General features: G+C 43.0%; 1 protein-coding gene across 8 annotated transcripts in view; it reads left to right on the top strand.

The window, feature by feature from the left end:
* The window catches only part of LOC123993152 (DISP complex protein LRCH3-like), a 75,029-nt gene that overhangs the window by 28,963 nt on the left and 25,373 nt on the right, over positions 1-20,693 (top strand). For all 8 annotated transcript variants that reach the window (XM_046294993.1, XM_046294992.1, XM_046294991.1 and 5 more), the window contains exons 3-11: positions 3,765-3,891; positions 4,050-4,155; positions 5,757-5,893; positions 6,030-6,139; positions 10,388-10,481; positions 13,785-13,905; positions 18,958-19,100; positions 20,115-20,191; positions 20,507-20,546. In XM_046294993.1, the coding sequence (XP_046150949.1) occupies positions 3,765-3,891; positions 4,050-4,155; positions 5,757-5,893; positions 6,030-6,139; positions 10,388-10,481; positions 13,785-13,905; positions 18,958-19,100; positions 20,115-20,191; positions 20,507-20,546 (955 nt within the window). The remainder of the gene's footprint in view (positions 1-3,764; positions 3,892-4,049; positions 4,156-5,756; positions 5,894-6,029; positions 6,140-10,387; positions 10,482-13,784; positions 13,906-18,957; positions 19,101-20,114; positions 20,192-20,506; positions 20,547-20,693) is intronic.

The raw sequence follows: 20,693 nt of genomic DNA, 5'->3' as shown, positions 1-20,693 counted from the left end.
CATGTTGTGTTGGGTTAGAACCCAGGACGCTTTTAATGGAGGCACTTGTGACCTTCTGTTGTTGAGTCAGGTCACATAGGAGGATTCTGCTTCTGTGTGTTAACTCTTTCATTTTTCTACATCATGCCTCTCTCTGGAGTGGGAAGACCACTGAAAGTACCATGCTTAGATGTATAATGATTTATGAGATTGAATTCTTTGCAAACAACATTTTTGTTGCAAATAACCCACAGGCTTGGCATTGGGGGTTATGTTTATTCTCCAACTTTTGATAGTTGAGATCAAAATTTCCTCTTGCTAGTTCGGGATTGGCGTCCCGTCAACGGGACCGTTGTATATCATGCAGCGCCTTTTCACTATCGCAGATTTTAGAGAAACAATAAATGTTGGTACGTATAAGTGTCTTATCTCGGCTGAAAGCTCAAGTTCTTATTAATGTAACCATGCTTTTATAACCTGTGTAGCTCAGTTGGTAGAGCATGGCGCTTGTAACGCCAGGTTAGTGGGTTCGATCCCCGGGACCACCCATACGTAGAATGTATGCACACATGACTGTAAGTCGCTTTGGATAAAAGCGTCTGCTAAATGGCATATATTATTATTATTATTATTATTATTTTTGGAGGAGAGCTCCTAACAACAACAACTTTTCACAGCGATATGTTTGATGTGTGCTTACATTCTGAAATCTTGCTCTGATTTATCATCCGAAAGGGTCCCAGAGATAACATGAAGTGTTGTTTTGTTGGATAAAATAATTGTTCATATCCTAAAAAGGTCCAATTTGCATGCACCATAGATTTTGTATTTCAACTCGTTCCATTTGCAAAGAAAGGAATCTGAAAATCTAACCCTAAATGTTGTTTCAACCAGTCAAATTACATTCGTATGTATTCCTCAGCGATCATAAAACGTAACCAGACTTCACTGTATCATTAGTGGTGTAGTATATCCATATCTGGTCAGAAAGAAACGCCTTCATGGCACGCCGATGACGCAGGCGGTCTTCACCTGAACGACTAAAACTGTGTCAAATAAGCACCAATCGGGGTCAAACAGTGCTAGCTAGATCGCCAATGAGCTGGGCTTTATGGGAGCATCCGGAAACCCTGTATCTGTTGTAAAATGTAGCTACTAACCTTGTGCGACAGCGTACCTTTTCCTTTTGGGCAGAAGTTATGAAGTTATGAAAACTGGTTTTGCAAATGTTGAACTTATAATATGGCTACTAATACTGGAAAAGCTAAATCAAAGTCCAAGTATACAGATTTGACGATATTCTTTCAGAAAAATGTAATATGAATACAAATGTCTCCTACACGATTTGCCCAAATGTACCTCGGTGACTTCACACTTAATGTCATGTAGTTCGCTCATCCGTCTGAAACTTTGCACATACACTGCTGTCATCTTTTGGACACCAGCGGAATTACAACCAGAGTGATGGCTAGAACTGGGACCTTTCTGTTGCATTTAAATAAATAAAAAACGTTTGTTTTTTTCTTTGTATTTTCTTCTACCAGATCTATTGTTATATTCTTCTACATTCCTTTCACAATTCCGCATTTCAGTGTTTCAAATGGTACCAAGAATATGCATATCCTTGCTTCAGGGCCTGAGCTACAGGCAGTAAGATTTGGTTATGTCATTTTAGGCAAAAATTTAAACCATTCATCCCTTAAACTTCAATTTTTATTCTCCACCTTTTGATGTTTGAGATTAAGATTTCCTCTTGCTAGTAAGCTAATTGTTTTTAACGAATAACATCAACAAAGTATTGTACACTTGTTTTTCCCCACCAATGTATTCAAAATAATAATTGAAAAGAGACATTGGTGATTTTGAGTGAAATCAGATTGAAATTATTGGCATTGAATTTATGTTCTAGTCAGAAGTGTTAAAAATGTAGTGTAGGTCTATTAATTGTGCTAATAATGTATGCTAATTATGTTCTGACGTACCGACTATTAGCTCAGAAAACATTTGGCCCAAGGCCAAACCTAGTTGATGAACGAACCCTGGTGTTGAGCATCATTGTACCATCTAAACCACTGTGAAATACACTACAAAAGTATGTGGACACCCCTTCAAATGAGTGGATTCTGCTATTTAATCTCAGTGATTTATAACATGGCACCGTCATTGGATGCCACCTTTACAACAAGTCAGTTTGTCAAATTTCTGCCCGGCTAGAGTTTCCACGGTCAACTGTAAGTGCTTTTATTGTGAAGTGGGTACGTCAAGGAGCAACAATGGCTCGGCCGCAAAGTGGTATGCCACACAAGCTCACAGAACAGGACGATCGAGTGCTGAAGCCTGTCCTATGTTGTAACACTCACTACCGAGTTCCAAACTGCCTCTGGAAACAAAGTTGGCACAAGAACTGTTTGTCGGGAGCCTCAAATGGTTTTCCATGGCTTGTAATTCCAAGTGTCGCCTGGAGCGGTGTAAAGCTCGCCTCCATTGGACTGTGGAGTGATGAATCACGCTACCTGCCCCAATGCATAGTGCCAACTGTAACGTTTGGTGGAGGAATAATGGTCTGTGGCTGTTTTTCATGGTTCGGGCTAGGCCCCTTAGTTCCAGTGAAGGGAAATCTTAACGTGACAGCGTACAATGACATTCTAGACGATTCTGTGATTCCAACATGGTGGCAACAGTTTGGGGAAGGCCCTTTCCTGTTTCAGCATGACAATGCCCCTGTGCACAAAATGGGGTCCATACAGAAATGTTTTTTTCAAGATCAGTGTGGAAGAACTTGACTGGCCTGCTCAGAGCCTGACCTCAACCCCATCAAACTGCTCAGGAATTACAGCAATATGGTCCTATATCATTAGAACACGTTGTCATCCCTACTGACACTGATTTGGCAGACTCACTTAACATAAATTCTGTATTTGTAAATTACGTCTGAGTGTTTGTGGCCCCCTCTGTCCATAAATAAATAAAAATTAAAAGAACATTGTGCTGTCTGGTTTGCTTAATATAAAGAATTTGATGTATGGCTTTTACTTTTAAAAAATGATGTCAGTATACTACTTTCTCCACCACTGTACTTAAGTTAATTTACAACCAGATAATTTTAGTCAAGTAATACTTCACTAGGTGACTTGCTTTTAATTGAGTCATTTTCTATTACTTTTACTCAAGTATGACAGTTGAGTACTTTTTCCACCACTGACACTCACATACCTGAACATATGGTGATAAACACAGAGTGAACTCTGATGGACACATCTATTTACAAATTTGACAAAACACTTGTACACTTAACCATAGAAAGACGGCCTATGCATGCATATTACACACACCTGTGTGAAGATGTGTGATGCCTTTAAACAGATGGTCAGCATCCCAAAGGCACCCTATTCACTATAAAAGTAGTGCACTAAATATGGAATAGTGTGTCATTTGGAACAAAACCCATGTTCATTCATAAACCAATAGTAAAGCGATCTGTTTTGGGCATAGAGAAACGTCACAACATATCTGATTAACAGTTTTGAAAGATTTTTGGTCTGTAACATCAACCTGTTTGGTAGGAAGTGTTCCCAGACAATCGCAAAAGATTGTCAAGAACATCATTGGAACATTGTAACTTTGTTTAATAATAAACATTTGCCATCTTGCCAGTACACTTAAAAAACATCCATCACAACTATTTGAATGGACATAAATCTACTAAGCTTTAGTCAAAAACCCCTCTTACATTTTCTTTCCGCCCTCTCTCCTGTTGCTCTGTTCTTCTTTCATCTGGATTTCAGTCGAAACCAGTTGTCGACCCTGCCCAGCCCGGTGTGCAGTCTGCCGTTGAAGGTCCTGATTGCCTGTAACAACAAGCTTGTCTCCCTTCCCGAAGAGCTGGGCCAACTACTACAGCTCACAGAACTGGTCAGTACAGCAGACACACACAGTTTTGGCTTAATTGACCGTGGGTTTTAGTGTCAAAACCACCATGTTGATTTGCCTGTTTTTACCCCCTTATTGGTGGTTGTGGTTTGATTACTGTTTAACCAGGTCATCCTCTCCTCTCTCATCCCTCTCTCCAGGACGTGAGTTGTAATGAGATCCAGACACTCCCTCCTCAGGTTGGTCGACTGGACTCGCTGCGAGACCTTAACATCCGCCGCAACCACTTGGCCCGCTTGCCCCCAGGTCAACACACACACTCAACCACCTGGCCCGACGCAGTGTCTGCACTGCTCAACACACACACACCAGTGGCGCGCAGTGCTGTTTAAGATGGGGATGATTTTTTTTAATGAGCATGGCCTTATTTCTATGACAGCATGTTGGATGACTCCCATTCATATTCCATTCACCCAGTACAACGTAGGTGCACACAGGCTGAGAGAGAATTTGAGGTGACTTTGAATACCGCTTTGCACACTCTTGCCAGAATCTAGCTGATATAGGGTGTAATCATTAGTCCAACAGTTGCAAACAAGGTTCTATTGGAGAAATTCAGGTATGTTTATCCTCGTTCTGTTTAAGAAACATTTTTCAACAGTATCGGTGAAATGAATAGAGTTCACTCTCATAACAGCCACGTTGTATTCTTCTTCGCTTCACTTGAGGACTTCAATGCACAACAAATCAGCTGTATGTGACCAGCCGAGAGAGAAACTTTCCAAGCCAAACCATATCATAACTTCAGCACACAGCCTACATCGTTGTAACCATATTAGCTAAAGTAATGTCTTCGTCAACATAGCTAATAGCACTAAAGTGTTAGTCAACCCATACAATCATGCTGTGACAGTGTACAGTCAGTAAACAGTTACACTGGCAGGCCCCGGTGGCAATAAATTAGTAAAACCAAAAGCTTAACTTGACTTGGAAGAGTTCCAGTGTTGTGTTGGATAGTCATATCCAATTACCTAACATGGTATCCCTCTGTTTGAGCAGGGTGTTTCAGTAGGGCGAACGAGTTAGCTGTTTTTTTTTTTCACTTTCAATCTCTTTCTCTCTTCCTGCTTCTTAATTTTGGAAGAAATTAATTAGTTCAAAACTGTTCAACGATTGTCTTTCTCTCTTTTGAGTGGGGTGGGGCGGCGGGTAGCCTTGTGGTTAGAGCGTTGGACTTGTAACAAGGTAAAAAAGCTGACCAGGTAAAAATCTGTCGTTCTGCCCCTGAAAGAGGCAGTTAACCCACTGTTCCTAGGCCTTCATTGAAAATAAGAATTGCCTAGTTAAATAAAGGTAAAATAAATAAAATTGTGTACACTGCAGTGCTAGCTAGCTGTAGCTTTTGCTTCAGTACTAGATTAATTCTCTGATCCTTTGTTTGGGCGGACAACATGCCCCTTTTCAGGTAACCCACTGTTCCTAGGCTGTCATTGAAAATAACACACACACGTGTGTTGTCAAGCTCTAACATGCCAGATTTACCTTATCAAGCAATTATGGTATTGTTTTATTTCAAAATATACTTTTGTGTGTGGTCCAGGTGGTTGTGTTTAAAAAAAAACGCTACCCTGCCGCCCCTCAGTGTAGATGAAGGGGAAAAGACAGGTTTAAGGATTTTTAAGCCTTGACAATTGAGACATGGATTGTGTATATGAACCAATCAGAGGGTGAATGGGCAAGACAAAATATTTAAGTGCCTTTGAACTGGGTATAGTAGAAGGTTCCAGGTTTGAGAGTCAAGAACTGCAACGTTGCTCAACAGTCTCCCGTGTGTATCAAGAATGGAAGCATTGGAGACATGGACTCTAGGGGATTAAAGTTAACCTGTGTGTCCTATGTCCATACAGAGCTGTCTGAGTTGCCCCTGGTGCGTCTGGACTTCTCTTGTAACAAGGTGACATCCATCCCTGTGTGTTACCGCAACCTGCGCCACCTACAGAGCATCGTGCTGGACAACAACCCACTACAGAACCCACCTGCACAGGTAACACACGGACACAGTCTGACTATACAAACACACACTCAGCTTGACAAAACAGTTGACCTGCACCACACGTTTTAATATAACCTAGTGAAACTGTTCCTTCTATTGTCTATCATGTGTTTCTTGTCATTCCCAGATTTGTATAAAGGGGATGATCCATATATTTAAGTATCTGAACAATGAGGCCAGCAAGACTCCACCTGAGCTCCCAGACTACGACAGGAGACCCCTCCCCTTCGGATCCTGGTGAGAGACACTTGCACACACACGCTTCCACTGCCAATAATAAGGCAGAAGCCAGTCCTGGAAGCAGCTGTGTGCAGAGGAACAGCTGTAGAGAGGCAGAAAGAGGGGGCACTCTTTCCTCTACATCTCCCTGCCTTTTTCTGTCAGTATCTCTACTTTTATCTCTCCCTCATAATTTTTATATTTTGTGCTCTACTCTTGCTTTCTCAGAGCCCTCTGTAGATGTTAAAAGGTTCTTACTAGAAACTGTTTGGGAGGAGAGATAGAAATTGAGATCAATTGGGAAGTGAGGGAGTGTTAAAAAGAGAAGGTGGAAAGGTGGGTAGAGTTTATGAGGGGAGCACAGCTGAAAGAGGGAGTTGAGAATGGGAGGTACCATAACAACAACCTTGCAAACACTCAGAAATACAAAATGAATTATGCTCACTGAATCCCAGGGGTGTATTTACTAGAAACCAAGCAGGTCAAAACAGGGAGGGACCAACCTGAATTTGTCCAATAAGTCCAAAACAGGGAGGGACCAACCTGAATTTGTCCAAAACTACATGTCCTTGCAAATAATTTTCCAATTCAAAAAGTTCTGCGACAGGTGGGTGTTGTGGACATTCTTACACAGGGACACTCAAAGTCAAACTTAAATTAATCATTGCTTATTATCCGCGCGCTGGAGAGATTCCAACTAACTTGATGCACTATAGTGAATGTCTGTCAGGAGCACAAACAGGTCAGTCCCGTTTAGTTCCCTTATATAGGCATATTTCATAGAGTTGGTTCCGGCATTTCTGGCACCGTCTCCTATCTTAACTTAAAGAACATGTTCTGGGCTTTCTGCCAAATAGTTTAAAGGGGGAGGTCATGACAGCCCCTCATATCTTTACCAGGCACAGGCAGGAACCAAGGAATGTTTATGACACCAAAGACAAGATGCACAAAGTAACATTTCCTTTACATAAGCTAACCAAGCAACTCACAAGTTTATTTATCCAGACCTGCATTGTCACTCTAGTAGTTTTACACACACACCTTTCCCTTCAGTCACACAATATACTCAAAAAAACAATCCTCCCTTTTTCAGGACCCTGTCTTCAAAGATAATAAGTAAAAATCCAAATAATTTCACAGATATTCCTTGTAAAGGGTTTAAACATGCTTGTTTAATGAACCATAGACAATTAATGAACATGCACCTGTGGAACGGTCGTTAAGACACCAACAGCTTACAGACGGTTGGCAATTAAGGTCACAGTTATGAAAACGTAGGACACTAAAGAGGCCTTTCTACTGACTCTGAAAAACACTAAGAAAGATGCCCAGGGTCACTGCTCATCTGCGTGAATGTGCCTTAGGTATGTTGCAAGGAGGCATGAGGACTGCAGATGAGGCCAGGGCAATAAATTGCAATGTCCGTACTGTGAGACGCCTAAGATAGTTCTACAGGGAGACAGGACAGACAGCTGATAGTCCTCGCAGTGGCAGACCACGGGTGACAACACCTGCACAGGATCGGTACATCCGAACATCACACCCGCAGGACAGGTACAGGATGGCAACAACAACTGCCCGAGTTACACCAGGAATGCACAATCCTTCCATCAGACTGTCCCCTATAGGCTGAGAGAGGCTGGACTGAGGGCTTGTAGGCCTGTTGTAAGGCAGATCCTCACCAGACATCACTGGCAACAGCATCGCCTATGGGCACAAACACACCGTCGCTGGACCAGACAGGCAAAAAGTGCTCTTCACTGATGAGTCGCGGTTTTGTCTCACCAGGGGTGATGGTCGGATTTGTGTTTATCGTCGAAGGAATGTGCGTTACACCGAGGCCTGTGCTCTGGAGCGGGATCAATTTGGAGGTAGAGGGTCCGTCTGGGTCGGTGTGTCACAGCATCATCGGACTGAGCTTGTTTTCATTGCAGGCAATCTCAAAGCTGTGTGTTACAGGCAAGACATCCTCCTCCCTCATGTGGTACCCTTCCTGCAGGCTCATCCTGACATGACCCTCCAGCATGACAACGCCACCAGCCATACTGCTCATTATGTGTGTGATTTCCTGCAAGACCGGAATGTGTCTGCCATGGCCAGCGACGTGCCCTGATCTCAATCCCATTAAGAACATCGGGGACCTGTTGGATCAGAGGGTGAGGACTAGGGCCATTCCCTCCAGAAATGTCCGGGAAGTTGCAGGTGCCTTGGTGGAAGAGTGGGGTAACATCCTCACAGCAAGAACTGGCAAATCTGGTGCAGTCCATGAGGAGGAGATGCACTGCAGTACTTAATGCAGCTGGTGGCCACACCACATACTGTCTGTTACTTTTGATTTTGACCCCCCTTTGTTCAGAGACACATTATTCAATTTCTGTTAGTCACATGTTTGTGGAACTTGTTCAGTTTTAGTCTCAGTTGATGAATCTTATGTTCATACAAATATTTACACATGTTAAGTTTGCTGAAAATAAACACAGTTGACAGTGAGGACGTTTCTTTTTTTGCTGAGTTTCGGAAAGTATTCAGACCCCTTCCCCTTTTCCCCATTTTTGTTACATTACAGCCTAATTCTAAAGCGTATTAAATAAATGTTTTGCCTCATCAATCTACACACAATACCTCATAATGACAAAGTGGAAACGGTTTAGAATGTTTTGCAAATATATTACAAATAAAAATAACAAAAATACTTTTTACGTAAGTATTAAGACCCTTTGTTATGAGACTCGAAATTGAGCTCAGGTGCTTCCTGTTTCCATAGATCATCCTTGAGATGTTTCAACAACTTGATTGGAGTCCACCTGTTGTAAATTCAATTGATTGGACATGATTTAGAAAGGCGCACACACCTGTCTAAGGGCCCACAGTTGACTCTTCCTAGAGCTGTCTGTCCGGCCAAACTGAGCAATCGGGGGAGAAGGGCCTCGGTCGGAAAGGTGACCAAGAACCCGATGATCACTCTGACAGAGCTCCAGGGTTCGTCTGTGGAGATGGGAGAACCTTCCAGAAGGACAACCATCTCTGCCGCACACCGCCAATCAGGCCTTTATGGTAGAGTGGCGAGATGGAAGCCACTTGTTAGTAAAAAGCACATGACAGCCCACTGAGTTTGCCAAAAGGACTCTCAGACCATGAGAAACAAGATTCTCGGGTCTGATGAAACCAAGATTGAGATCTTTGGCCTGAATGCCAAGCGTCACATCTGGAGGAATCATGTCGATATCCCTGCCATAAAGACCTGATTGGTGGTTTTGCAGAGATGGTTGTCTTTCTGGAAGGTTCTTCCATCTCCACAGAGGAGTTCTGGAACTGTCAGTGACCATCGGGTACTTGGTCACCTCCCTTCTCCCCCGATTGCTCAGTTTGGCCGGGCGGCCATCTCTATGAAGAGTCTTGGTGGTTCCAAACTTCTTCCATTTAAGAATGATGGAGGCCACTGTGTTCTTGGGGACCTTAAATGTGACAGACATTTTTTTATTACCCTTCCCCAGATCTGTGCCTCGACACAATCCTGTCTCGGAGCTCTATGGACAATTCCTTTGACCTTATGGCTTGGTTTTTGCTCTGATATGCAACTATGGGGCCTTAAAAAGACAGGTGTGTGCCTTTCCAAATCATGTCCAATCAATTGAATTTACCACAAGTGGACTCCAATCAAGTTGTAGAAACATCTCAAGGATGATCAATGGAAAGAGGATGCACCTTAGTCTCATAGCAAAGGGTCTGATTACTTATAAATACATTTATTTTTTGCATTGTCATTATGGGGTATTGTGTGTAGATTACCGAGGAATGTTTTTTGTAATTTAGTCCATTTTAGAATGCGGCTGTAACGTAACAAAATGTGGACAAAGTCAAGTGGCCTGAGAAGTTTCCAAGTGCACTGTAGATACTATCGCTGTCCCCATTCTCTGACAGACAGACATATCCACTCCCCAGTGACACAAACCGTACCTGGGTCAAGGGACTTCCTTGATTTTGCACTTGTACTGCAACTCAATAAATTGCTTTGTTTCATATGATTGTGTTTTGCTTTTAGTGTTTTGTTTCCTGTTGATATATTGTGTATATAGGTATGTTAAGTGTAATGTTGTTTATTGATGTGTTCATGCAGGGCTCATCTGCAAAAGAAACCGTGATCTCTGCCTGACTCCCTGCTAAAGTAAAATAAAAGTACAGCGCAGCTCAAGTGTCTGAAATCATTTGATGTTGTGTTTTGACCCACGTCCTGTTTCAAGGTGATCTTATCTTCTGTACTCTTAGTGTGGAGGAGCTATACCCTGGCCGGCCGTACGGCGCACTGGACTCTGGCTTCAACAGCGTGGACAGTGGAGACAAGAGATGGTCAGGCAACGAGGTGAGAATGAGCACACACACACACAAGATGGTCAAGCAACGAGGTAAGGCACAGACACACAAGATGGTCAGGCATCTAGGTAAGGCACACACACACGCAACTAGGTAAGGCACAGACACACAAGATGGTCAGGCAACTGGGTAAGACACACACACGCAAGATGGTCAGGCAACTGGGTAAGACACACACACAAGATGTTCAGGCAACTAGGTAAGACACACACACACAAGATGTTCAGGCAACTAGGTAAGACACACACACACAAGATGTTCAGGCAACTAGGTAAGACACACAAGATGGTCAGGCAACTGGGTAAGACACACACACACAAGATGTTCAGGCAACTAGGTAAGACACACACACACAAGATGTTCAGGCAACTAGGTAAGACACATACACACAAGATGTTCAGGCAAGTAGGTAAGACACACAAGATGGTCAGGCAACTGGGTAAGACACACACACACACACAAGATGTTCAAGGAACTAGGTAAGACAGACACACAAGATGGTCAGGCAACTTGGTAAGACACACACACACACAAGATGTTCAGGCAACTAGGTAAGACACACACACACAAGATGTTCAGGCAACTAGGTAAGACACACAAGATGGTCAGGCAACTGGGTAAGACACACACACACAAGATGTTCAGGCAACTAGGTAAGACACACACACACAAGATGTTCAGGCAACTAGGTAAGACACACACACACAAGATGTTCAGGCAACTAGGTAAGACACACAAGATGGTCAGGCAACTGGGTAAGACACACACACACACAAGATGTTCAAGGAACTAGGTAAGACAGACACACAAGATGGTCAGGCAACTTGGTAAGACACACACACACACACACACACACACAAGATGTTCAGGCAACTAGGTAAGACACACACACACAAGATGGTCAGGCAACTAGGTAAGACACACACAAGATGGTTAGGCAACTAGGTAAGACACACACACACAAGATGGTGTCGTGTCTTTGGCTATGCTCCGGCATAGCCAAAGACACGACACCATCTTGTGACATGCTATTCTATAAAATAATTTCTCCATAATTAATATTACCTGATTGAGCAAATCAACTAGTGAGTCTGGGCACCGCGAAAGAATATTTATAGAGCTGTTTTCTTCCGAATAAACTCTTAAAGACCTAGTAATATTTTACATGAATAGCAGTCAATATTAATTGTCACCTTAATTCTGTCTCATCTGAAAGTTGTAAATTCTTGTTTGTCTGCACGAACCCTGGCTAACAAATTGAATCAGCAATACAAAATTGGGTTTAATTATTTATTTACTAAATACCTAACTAATCACACGGAATTACATATACACATAATTAATCATAACTGATTACAAATTACGTCATAGAGGAAAACGTCCCTATCGGGCGGAACATATGACAGCTGGTTACACAAAAGAAAGGGGGCTGGGTTTGAGTGAAAGAGCGGGAAGACTGAGGGATACCGGGGAGAAGCTGTGCTATCGTAAATACACTCTGATGCATTCTAAATGACCTCCCATTTGGTAAAGGAAAATGCAATAAATATTTACTCTGAGCTGCGCTTCGGGAAAGGTTGGTTGTAGATGGAAGGCCATGTTGCCCAACCAAGTCCTTTGAAGAATGTCTCTGCTGGTAAATTGGCTACGTTGTAGTAACGTTGTTGTGTGGTAGACGGGATACTCTGTCTGTTCCTTCCTAACCTGCGTTTGCAGCTGCTGTTGCTAACACAACGGTTAGGAGGTATCACTTATGTAGTGAATAAGAGTTCAAAGTTCATACCATTTGCACGCTTATGTTGGCTTCATTCTGTAGTTATTATCTGAACCATTCTGACATCGGACCGTCGTCCTCACATCCTCGGAACAGCAGGTTACATTGTCGTCAAGGCTTTATATAGGAAGGGAGAGGAGGGTGTGTTTGAAAAGTTTTATAGCCCATGTCCCTTCACAGGGGTGGGCCACTGATTGAGCAGGGCCCTATCTTACATTTTAGAAGCTAAAATCACATTTCATCCCATCACAAATAATGTAATATTCATACATTTAAATTGAACAACAATTCCATGTGAATCCGATAACTCTGATGTGTAGACTTTCCACTGTAGAGTTTGTCATCTTATCATTAATGAGAATGTCTCAGATGACAACCGAACTGACATCATATTCATTAAGTACCACCGCATATGTTCAATTGGTCGGATTACCAGAATATAGTTCATTTCCCCCCACCTTCTGATGTTCCCAGAATCTCTATGTTAACCAAGGGTTTTGCAAATGTAATATCAGTAGGGTAGAGAGAGGAAAAAGGGGGGGAAGAGGTATTTATGACTGTCATAAACATATCCCCAGGCCAACATCATGACAGTAGACAACTGCTTGGTGTAAACCTGGGTTCCAAACTGTCATGGTAAAAACATATTAATGCAATGGTAGCTAAGATGGGGAGAAGTCTGTCCGTAATAGAGCGCGGCTTTTCTTTCTTGACGTTGCTATCAACAAAAGTCCTACATGCCCTAATTTTGTCACCTGGACCAGTCATATGGTCAAGTGGTGGTCAAGCAAATATGGTCAAGCAAATTACAGTTGGCCCAGAACAAAGCAACATGTCTGACCCTTAAATGTACACAAAAAATGAACATCAATGATGTGCATGTCAACCTCTCCTGGCTCAAAGTAGAGAAGATACTGACTGCATCAGTACCTGTCTTTGTTAGAGGTATTGACATGTTGACCACACCCAGCTGTCTTTTCAAACGACTAGCACACAGCTCAGACACCCATGCATACTAGACATGCCACTAGTCCCTTCACAGTCCCCAATTCTAGAACAGACTCCAGGAAATGTACACTACTCCACAGAGAACTCTTTTCCATATCAAGTTTTTACATGTAATGACACTGCTGAAGGTTCTTAGTGTGTCCCAAATGACAGACGGACTGAGTTCCAAGTGGTCAAAACCATCACATTTTAAGACAGGGGTGTCTCCAAAGCTGTGTTGTCGCTAATTATCAAAGATGCATTATGTTGCATTACAAGCGCAAAACATTAAACAAAGATGACAATTATGACAACTGTGGTGATATACATTATCCAAAATTCCATAATCATCACAGCCCGACACCACACACGTGCACACGTCAGTTATCATGAATGGAAACAAAGAGCAATCACAAAGGTTCTATGATTGCAAGGTAGTGTAATATTTCAGTTATGTTGAAGCTAATCTCTCCATTCATGTTTTTATTCCTCTCCCATCCATTTTCGCTTTCATTCCTTGTGTACCTACAGCCCACAGATGAGTTGCCGGACCTGCCACTGCGTGTGGCAGAGATCACCAAAGAACAGAGACAGCGGAGGGAGAGGGAGGAGCACAGGACAACTGGCTCCCATCCTGTTACCAACGGCACATGTGAGAATCAAGGCCTGTCTGTGTGTGAACTGTACTCTAGTGTATCTCCAGTATTATTCTATGGTTTTCTAGCTTGGGAACCAGTCTGTTGGTTTAGCATGTCTCTCCCTGCCACTCCTTGTCATGCCAGACTTTTTGGCATATGACACAGAGTACAAGGAGTGGAATGGTAGCATAATGGGCCTGGATTTCAGGCTAATAGTATTATACATCTGTGGAAATATACACTGAACAAAAATATAAATGCAACACAAAAATAAAAGATCCCAGAAATTTTCCACACGCACAAAAAACTTATTTCATTCCAATTTTGTGCACAATTTGTTTATATGCCTTTTCGTGGGCATTTCTCCTTTGCCAAGATAATCCTTCCACCTGACAGGTGTGACATATCAAGCAGCTGATTAACCTTTCTAGCGCAACCTTTTTACAACATTCCGCTGAAATACATTTTTTTTTTGAAATATGTAACTTTCACACATTAACAAGTCCAATACAGCAAATGAAAGATAAACATCTTGTTAATCTACCCATCATATCCGATTTAAAAAATACTTTACAGCGAAAGCACCACATATGATTGTTAGGTCATAGCCAAGTTGAAAAAACAGCCATTTTTCCAGCCAAAGATAAGAGTCACAAAAAGCAGAAAAAAAGATAAAATGAATCACTAACCTTTGATGTTCTTCATCAGATGACACTCATAGGACATCATGTTACACAATACATGTATGTTTTGTTCAATAATGTGCATATTTGTATCCAAAAACTCAGTTTACATTGGCGCCTTACGTGCAGTAATGTTTTGATTCCAAAACATCCGGTGATTTTGCAGAAATACTCATAATAAATATTGATAAAAGATACCATTGTTATTCACATAATTAAAGATAGACTTCTCCTTAATGCAACCGCTGTGTCAGATTTTTATTTATTTATTACGGAAGAAGCATAATCTGAGAACAGAGCTCAGAAGCCAAAAAAGCCAGAGGAATATCCACCATTTTGGAGTCAACAAAGTTAGAAACAACACCATAAATATTCACTTTGATGATCTTCATCAGAAGGCACTCCCAGGTCGACAATAAATGACCGATTTGTCATTAATTTATGTCCAAATAGCCACTTGTTGTTAGCGTGTTTTTTTATATTTTCTTTTCTTTCACCTTTATTTAACCAGGTAGGCTAGTTGAGAACAAGTTCTCATTTGCAACTGCAACCTGGCCAAGATAAAGCGTAGCAATTCGACCCATACAACAACACAGAGTTACACATGGAATAAACAATGTAGAACAAAGTAGAACAAAAGAAAACAAAAAGTATATATACAGTGAGTGTAAATGAGGAAATTACGGAAATAAATAGGCCATGGTGGCGAAGTAATTGCAATATAGCAATTAAACACTGGAATGGTAGATCGGCAGAAGATGAATGTGCAGGTAGAGATACTGGGGTGCAAAGGAGCAAAATAAATAAATATATATTAGTATGGGGATGAGGTACGTAGATGGATGGGTGTTTACAGATGGGCTAAGTACAGGTGCAGTGATCTGTAAAATGATCTGACAGCTGGTGCTTAAAGCTAGTGAGGGAGATGTGAGTCTCCAGCTTCAGAGATTTTTGCAATTCGTTCCAGTCATGGGCAGCAGACAACTGGAAGGAAAGACGACCAAAGGAGGAATTGGCTTTGGGGGTGACCAGTGAGATATACCTGCTGGAGCGCGTGCTACGAGTGGGTGCTGCTATGGTGACCAGTGAGCTGAGATAAGGCGGGGCTTTACCTAGCAGAGACTTGTAGATAACCTGTAGCCAGTGGGTTTGGCGACGAGTATGAAGCGAGGGCCAACCAACGAGAGCGTACAGGTCGCAATGGTGGGTAGTGTTTGGGGCTTTGGTGACAAAATGGATGGCACTGTGATAGACTGCATCCAGTTTGTTGAGTAGAGTGTTGGAGGCTATTTTATAGATGACATCACCGAAGTCGAGGATCGGTAGGATGGTCAGTTTTACGAGGGTATGTTTGGCAGCATGAGTGAAGGATGCATTTTTGCGATATAGGAAGCCGATTGTATATTTAATTTTGGATTGGAGATGCTTAATGTGAGTCTGGAAGGATAGTTTACAGTCTAACCAGACACCCAGGTATTTGTAATTGTCCACGTATTCTAAGTCGGAGCCGCCCAGAGTAGTGATGCTGGACTGGCGAGCAGGTCCGGGCAGTGATCGATTGAAAAGCATGCATTTAGTTTTACTTGCGTTTAAGAGCAGTTGGAGGCCACTGAAGGAGAGTTGTATGGCATTGAAGCTTGTCTGGAGGTTAGTTAACACAGTGACCAAGGAGGGGCCAGAAGTATACAGAATGGTGTCGTCTGCGTGGAGGTGGATCAGAGAATCACCCGCAGCAAGAGCAACATCGTTGATGTATACAGAAAAGAGTCGGCCCGAGAATTGAACCCTGTGGCACACCCATAGAGACTGTCAGAGGTCCGGACTAAAGACCCTCCGATTTGACACACTGAACTCTATCAGAGAAGTAGTTGGTATACCAGGCGAGGCAATCATTTGAGAAACCAAGGCTGTCGAGTCTGCCAATAAGAATGTTGTGATTGACAGGGTCGAAAGCCTTGGCCAGGTCGATGAATACGGCTGCACAGTATTGTTTCTTAACAATGGCGGTTAAGATATTGTTTAGGGCCTTGAGCGTGGCTGAGGTGCACCCATGACCAGCTCTGAAACCAGATTGCATAGCGGAGAAGGTATGGTGGGATTCTAAATGGTCAGTAATCTGTTTGTTAACTTGGCTTTCGAAGACCTTAGAAAGACAGGGTAGGATAGATATAGGTCTGTAGCAGTTTGGGTCTAGAGTGTCACCCCCTTTGAAGAGGGGGATGACCGCAGCTGCTTTCCAATCTTTGGGAATCTCAGACGACAATGAAAGAGAGGTTGAACAGGCAAGTAATAGGGGTTGCAACAATTTCGGCGGATAATTTTAGAAAGAGAGGGTCCAGATTGTCTAGCCCGGCTGATTTGTAGGGGTCCAGATTTTGCAGCTCTTTCCGAACATCGGCTATCTGGATTTGGGTAAAGGAGTAATGGTGGGGCTTTGGCGGGTTGCTGTGGAGGGTGTCGGGCAGTTGACCGGGGTAGGGGTAGCGATGTGGAAAGCATGGCCAGCCATAGAGAAATGCTTATTGAAATTCTCAATTATAGCGGATTTATCGGTGGTGACAGTTCAGCCCAGTAATCCATCTTCATGAGGCGCAGGCACTTCCTCCAGACAATATCTCAAAGTTCCATTACAGTCCTTTAGAAACATGTCAAACGATGTATGGAATCAATCTTTAGGATGTTTTTAACATAAAATATCAATAATGTTCCAACCGGAGAATTCCTTTGTCTTCAGAAAAGCACTGGAATGAAGTAACTCTGTTGGGAGCGCGCGTCATGAGACCGAGGCTCTCTCCCAGACCACTGACTCAAAGAGGTCCCATGAGTCCCTCCTTTATAGTAGAGTCCTCATTCAAGTTTCTAAAGATGGTGACATCTAGTGGAAGCCATAGGAAGTGCAACTTTATATATATCTCAACATGTATTCAGTAGGCCAAGAGTTAACACTACAAACCTCAGATGTCCCACTTCCTGGTTGGATTTTGTTTTAGTTCTGTTATACTCACAGACATCATTCAAACAGTTTTAGAAACGTCAGAGTGTTTTCTATCCAATACTACTAATAATATGCATATATTAGCATCTGGGACAGAGTAAGAGGCTGGGCACACTATTCATCCAAAAGTTAAAATGCTGCCCCCTATCCCAAAAGGTTTAAACATCATTACACAGGTGCACCTTGTGCTGGGGACATTAAAAGGCCACTCTAAAATGTGCAGTTTGTCACACAAAACATTGCCACAGATGTCTCAAGTTTTGAGGGAGCGGCAATTTTCATGCTGACTGCAGGGACTTCCTCCAGAGCTGTTGCCAGATAATTGAATGTTAATTTCTCTCCAACGTTGTTTTAGAGAAATTGGCAGTACATCCAACCGGCCTCACAACCGTAGTCCCCGTGTAACCATGCTAGCCCAGGGCCTCCACATCCGGCATCATCACCTGAGACGAGCCACCCGGACAGCTGATGAAACTGTGGGTTTGCAGAAGCAAAGAATTTGTCTGAAACTGTCTCAGGAAAGCTCATCTATGTGCTCGTCATCCTCACCATGGTCTTGACATGACTGCAGTTCAGTGTCGTAATCGACTTCAGTGGGGAAATCACCTTTGATGGCCACTGGCACGCTGGAGAAGTGTGCTCTTCACGGATGAATCCCTGTTTCAACTGTACCGGCAAGAAAGCGTATGGTGTCATGTGGGCGAGCGTTTTGCTGATGTCAATTTTATGAAAAGAGTGCCCCAATGTGGCGGTGGGGTTATGGTATGGGGAGGGAAAAGAGGTCAACGAACACAATTGTATTTTATCATAGGTCATTTACTATGACGAGTTCCTGAGACCCATTGTCATGCCATTCATCCGCCCACATCACCTTATGTTTCAGCATGATAATGCACGGCCCCATGTCGTAAGGATTTCGACACAATTCCTGGAAGCTGAAAATGTCCCAGTTCTTCCATGGCCTGCATACTCACCAGACGTCACCCATTGAGCATATTTCCATCCTCTGGGTAGACGTGTACGACAGTGTGTTCCATATTCAACAACTTTGCACATCATTGAAAAGGAGTGGGACAACATTCCACAATCAACAATCAACAGCTTGATCAACTCTATGCAAAGATATCGCGCTGCATGAGGCAAATGGTGGTCACAGCATTTTTATTTGGAAGGATATCTGTGACCAACAGATGCATATCTGTATTCCCAGTCCTGAAATCCATGGAATAGGGCCTAATTTTATTTCAACTGACCAACTTCCTTATGAACTGTAAATCTTTGAAATTGTTGCATGTTGCATTCATATTTTTGTTCAGTGTATATTCGACATCTTTCGTCATCTTTACTTTGAACTGGTGGCAATCTGTCTCTATTGTGTCTGTCTGTAGTAGAGGGAGAGCTGGAGCAGATAGACTTTATAGACAGTTGTGCAGGAGAGGAGGAAGAGGAGGGTAGGAGAGGAGAAGTAGCAGAAACCATCAGCCTCAGCTCCCAGTTCATGGCATACATCGAGCGCCGCATCACTGGAGAGGTAAGTGTGTGTGTGTGTGTGATATAAAATAGAATATATGCCATTCATATGAGTCTTTCATCCAATTGGACATGTTTGTATGGGTGACCCCAGTGGGAATCACTCACCCGTATAAGCGCCATACTCCGCCAACTGGAACAACTGTGTGTGTGTTCATGAGTTCGCTTGTGCGTGAGACTGGCCAGTGAGTACAGGACTGTATGTAGAAGGCTGTGGGCCTGTTCATCACGACAGAACAGTATGCCATGTTTAATTCAACAGAAACGGCCTCCCGAGTGGTGCACCAGTCAAAGGCACTGCATCGTTGTGTTGTGGCATCACTACAGCCTGAGGTTCGATGACCGGGAGTCCTATAGGGTGGTGCACAATTGGCCCAGTGTCATCCGGGTTAGGGGAGGGTTTGTTGGGTGGGCTTTACTTGGCCCATTGCGTTCTAGCGTCTCCTTGTGGCGGGTCAGGTGCCTGCAAGCTGACTTCGGTCGTCAGTTGAACAGTGTTTCCTCCAACAGATTCACGCAGCTAGCTTATGGGTTAAGCGAGCGGGTGTTAAGAAGCGAGGCTTGGTGGGTCATGTTTTCAGAGTACTCATGACTCGACTTTCTCCTTTCCCAAGCCCGTTGGATTTGTAGCGATGAGTCAAGATCACAATTATACATCATGAGGGAGAAAATATATATATTTCTTTAAATAATTCAACCGAAACTACTGTTCTGAATGACCAGTTGAAGAACCTGATTATGGTGACCAGGAAGCGGTAGTGTATGGTGTGCTGCATGAGTTTTGCAATTTGTATTGATCAGGCCACACTCTCCAAACAGGAGCAAACATACCTCCAAAAGGCTGTTGAAGAATGGTGCGCATCGTTTTAGGGAAACGTGTCAATCAGGGCAAGTCTTCACACAACATAGTAAACATTGAACCAAACTGAACACACTCCGTCTGTGTGTGCACGTTGGTGGTGTGTGGCGTTACAGCGAGATCGTGGCTGGTGTATTGATGACTGTCTCTTTGTAGAGCTCTCCAGTCAAGTCCAACTCCTCCAGAGACTCAAGGACAGACGACCCGAGGCGACACAATTCTCTGCAGAACAGGTAGGGAGACGTGTGTGTGTGTGTACACACACCCTATCTTTCTTGTAACTTGACCTATAGCAGTGTTGTATGTGACGTATAACACTCTCACACAAACACATGAGCCAATCTCTATTGCAGATTCTCAGCCTGTGTTACTGTCGTGTCTCTGTTTGGTTTTTAACAAAACAAATTGACTTACCAAATGACTGTGCTCAACAGACCATACAGTCTCCAGTCTAAATAAAGATCCCTAATCTAATCTGTATTTAGTTAGATCACACATCTAACCCCCTCCCTTCCTCCCTCTGTCTCCCACCCACAACCCTCCCTCAGGACTGTCCATGATCCAACCTCTTCTACCTCTCATAATCAGGTAACCCGAGTATGTCTAAATGCTGGGTACAGCTTCCAATACTGTTTATTACTACGTAATTACTATCATGTTTTTAATCTTGATGTATTGAGTCTAACTGTTGATACCGCCTCTCTTCAACTCCGCTCTTCTCTTCCTCGTTCCGCC

The sequence above is a fragment of the Oncorhynchus gorbuscha genome, linkage group LG13 (assembly GCF_021184085.1).
Source record: "Oncorhynchus gorbuscha isolate QuinsamMale2020 ecotype Even-year linkage group LG13, OgorEven_v1.0, whole genome shotgun sequence".
In the NCBI taxonomy this organism is placed as follows: domain Eukaryota; kingdom Metazoa; phylum Chordata; class Actinopteri; order Salmoniformes; family Salmonidae; genus Oncorhynchus; species Oncorhynchus gorbuscha.
This window is presented reverse-complemented; position numbering and strand designations above follow the sequence as displayed.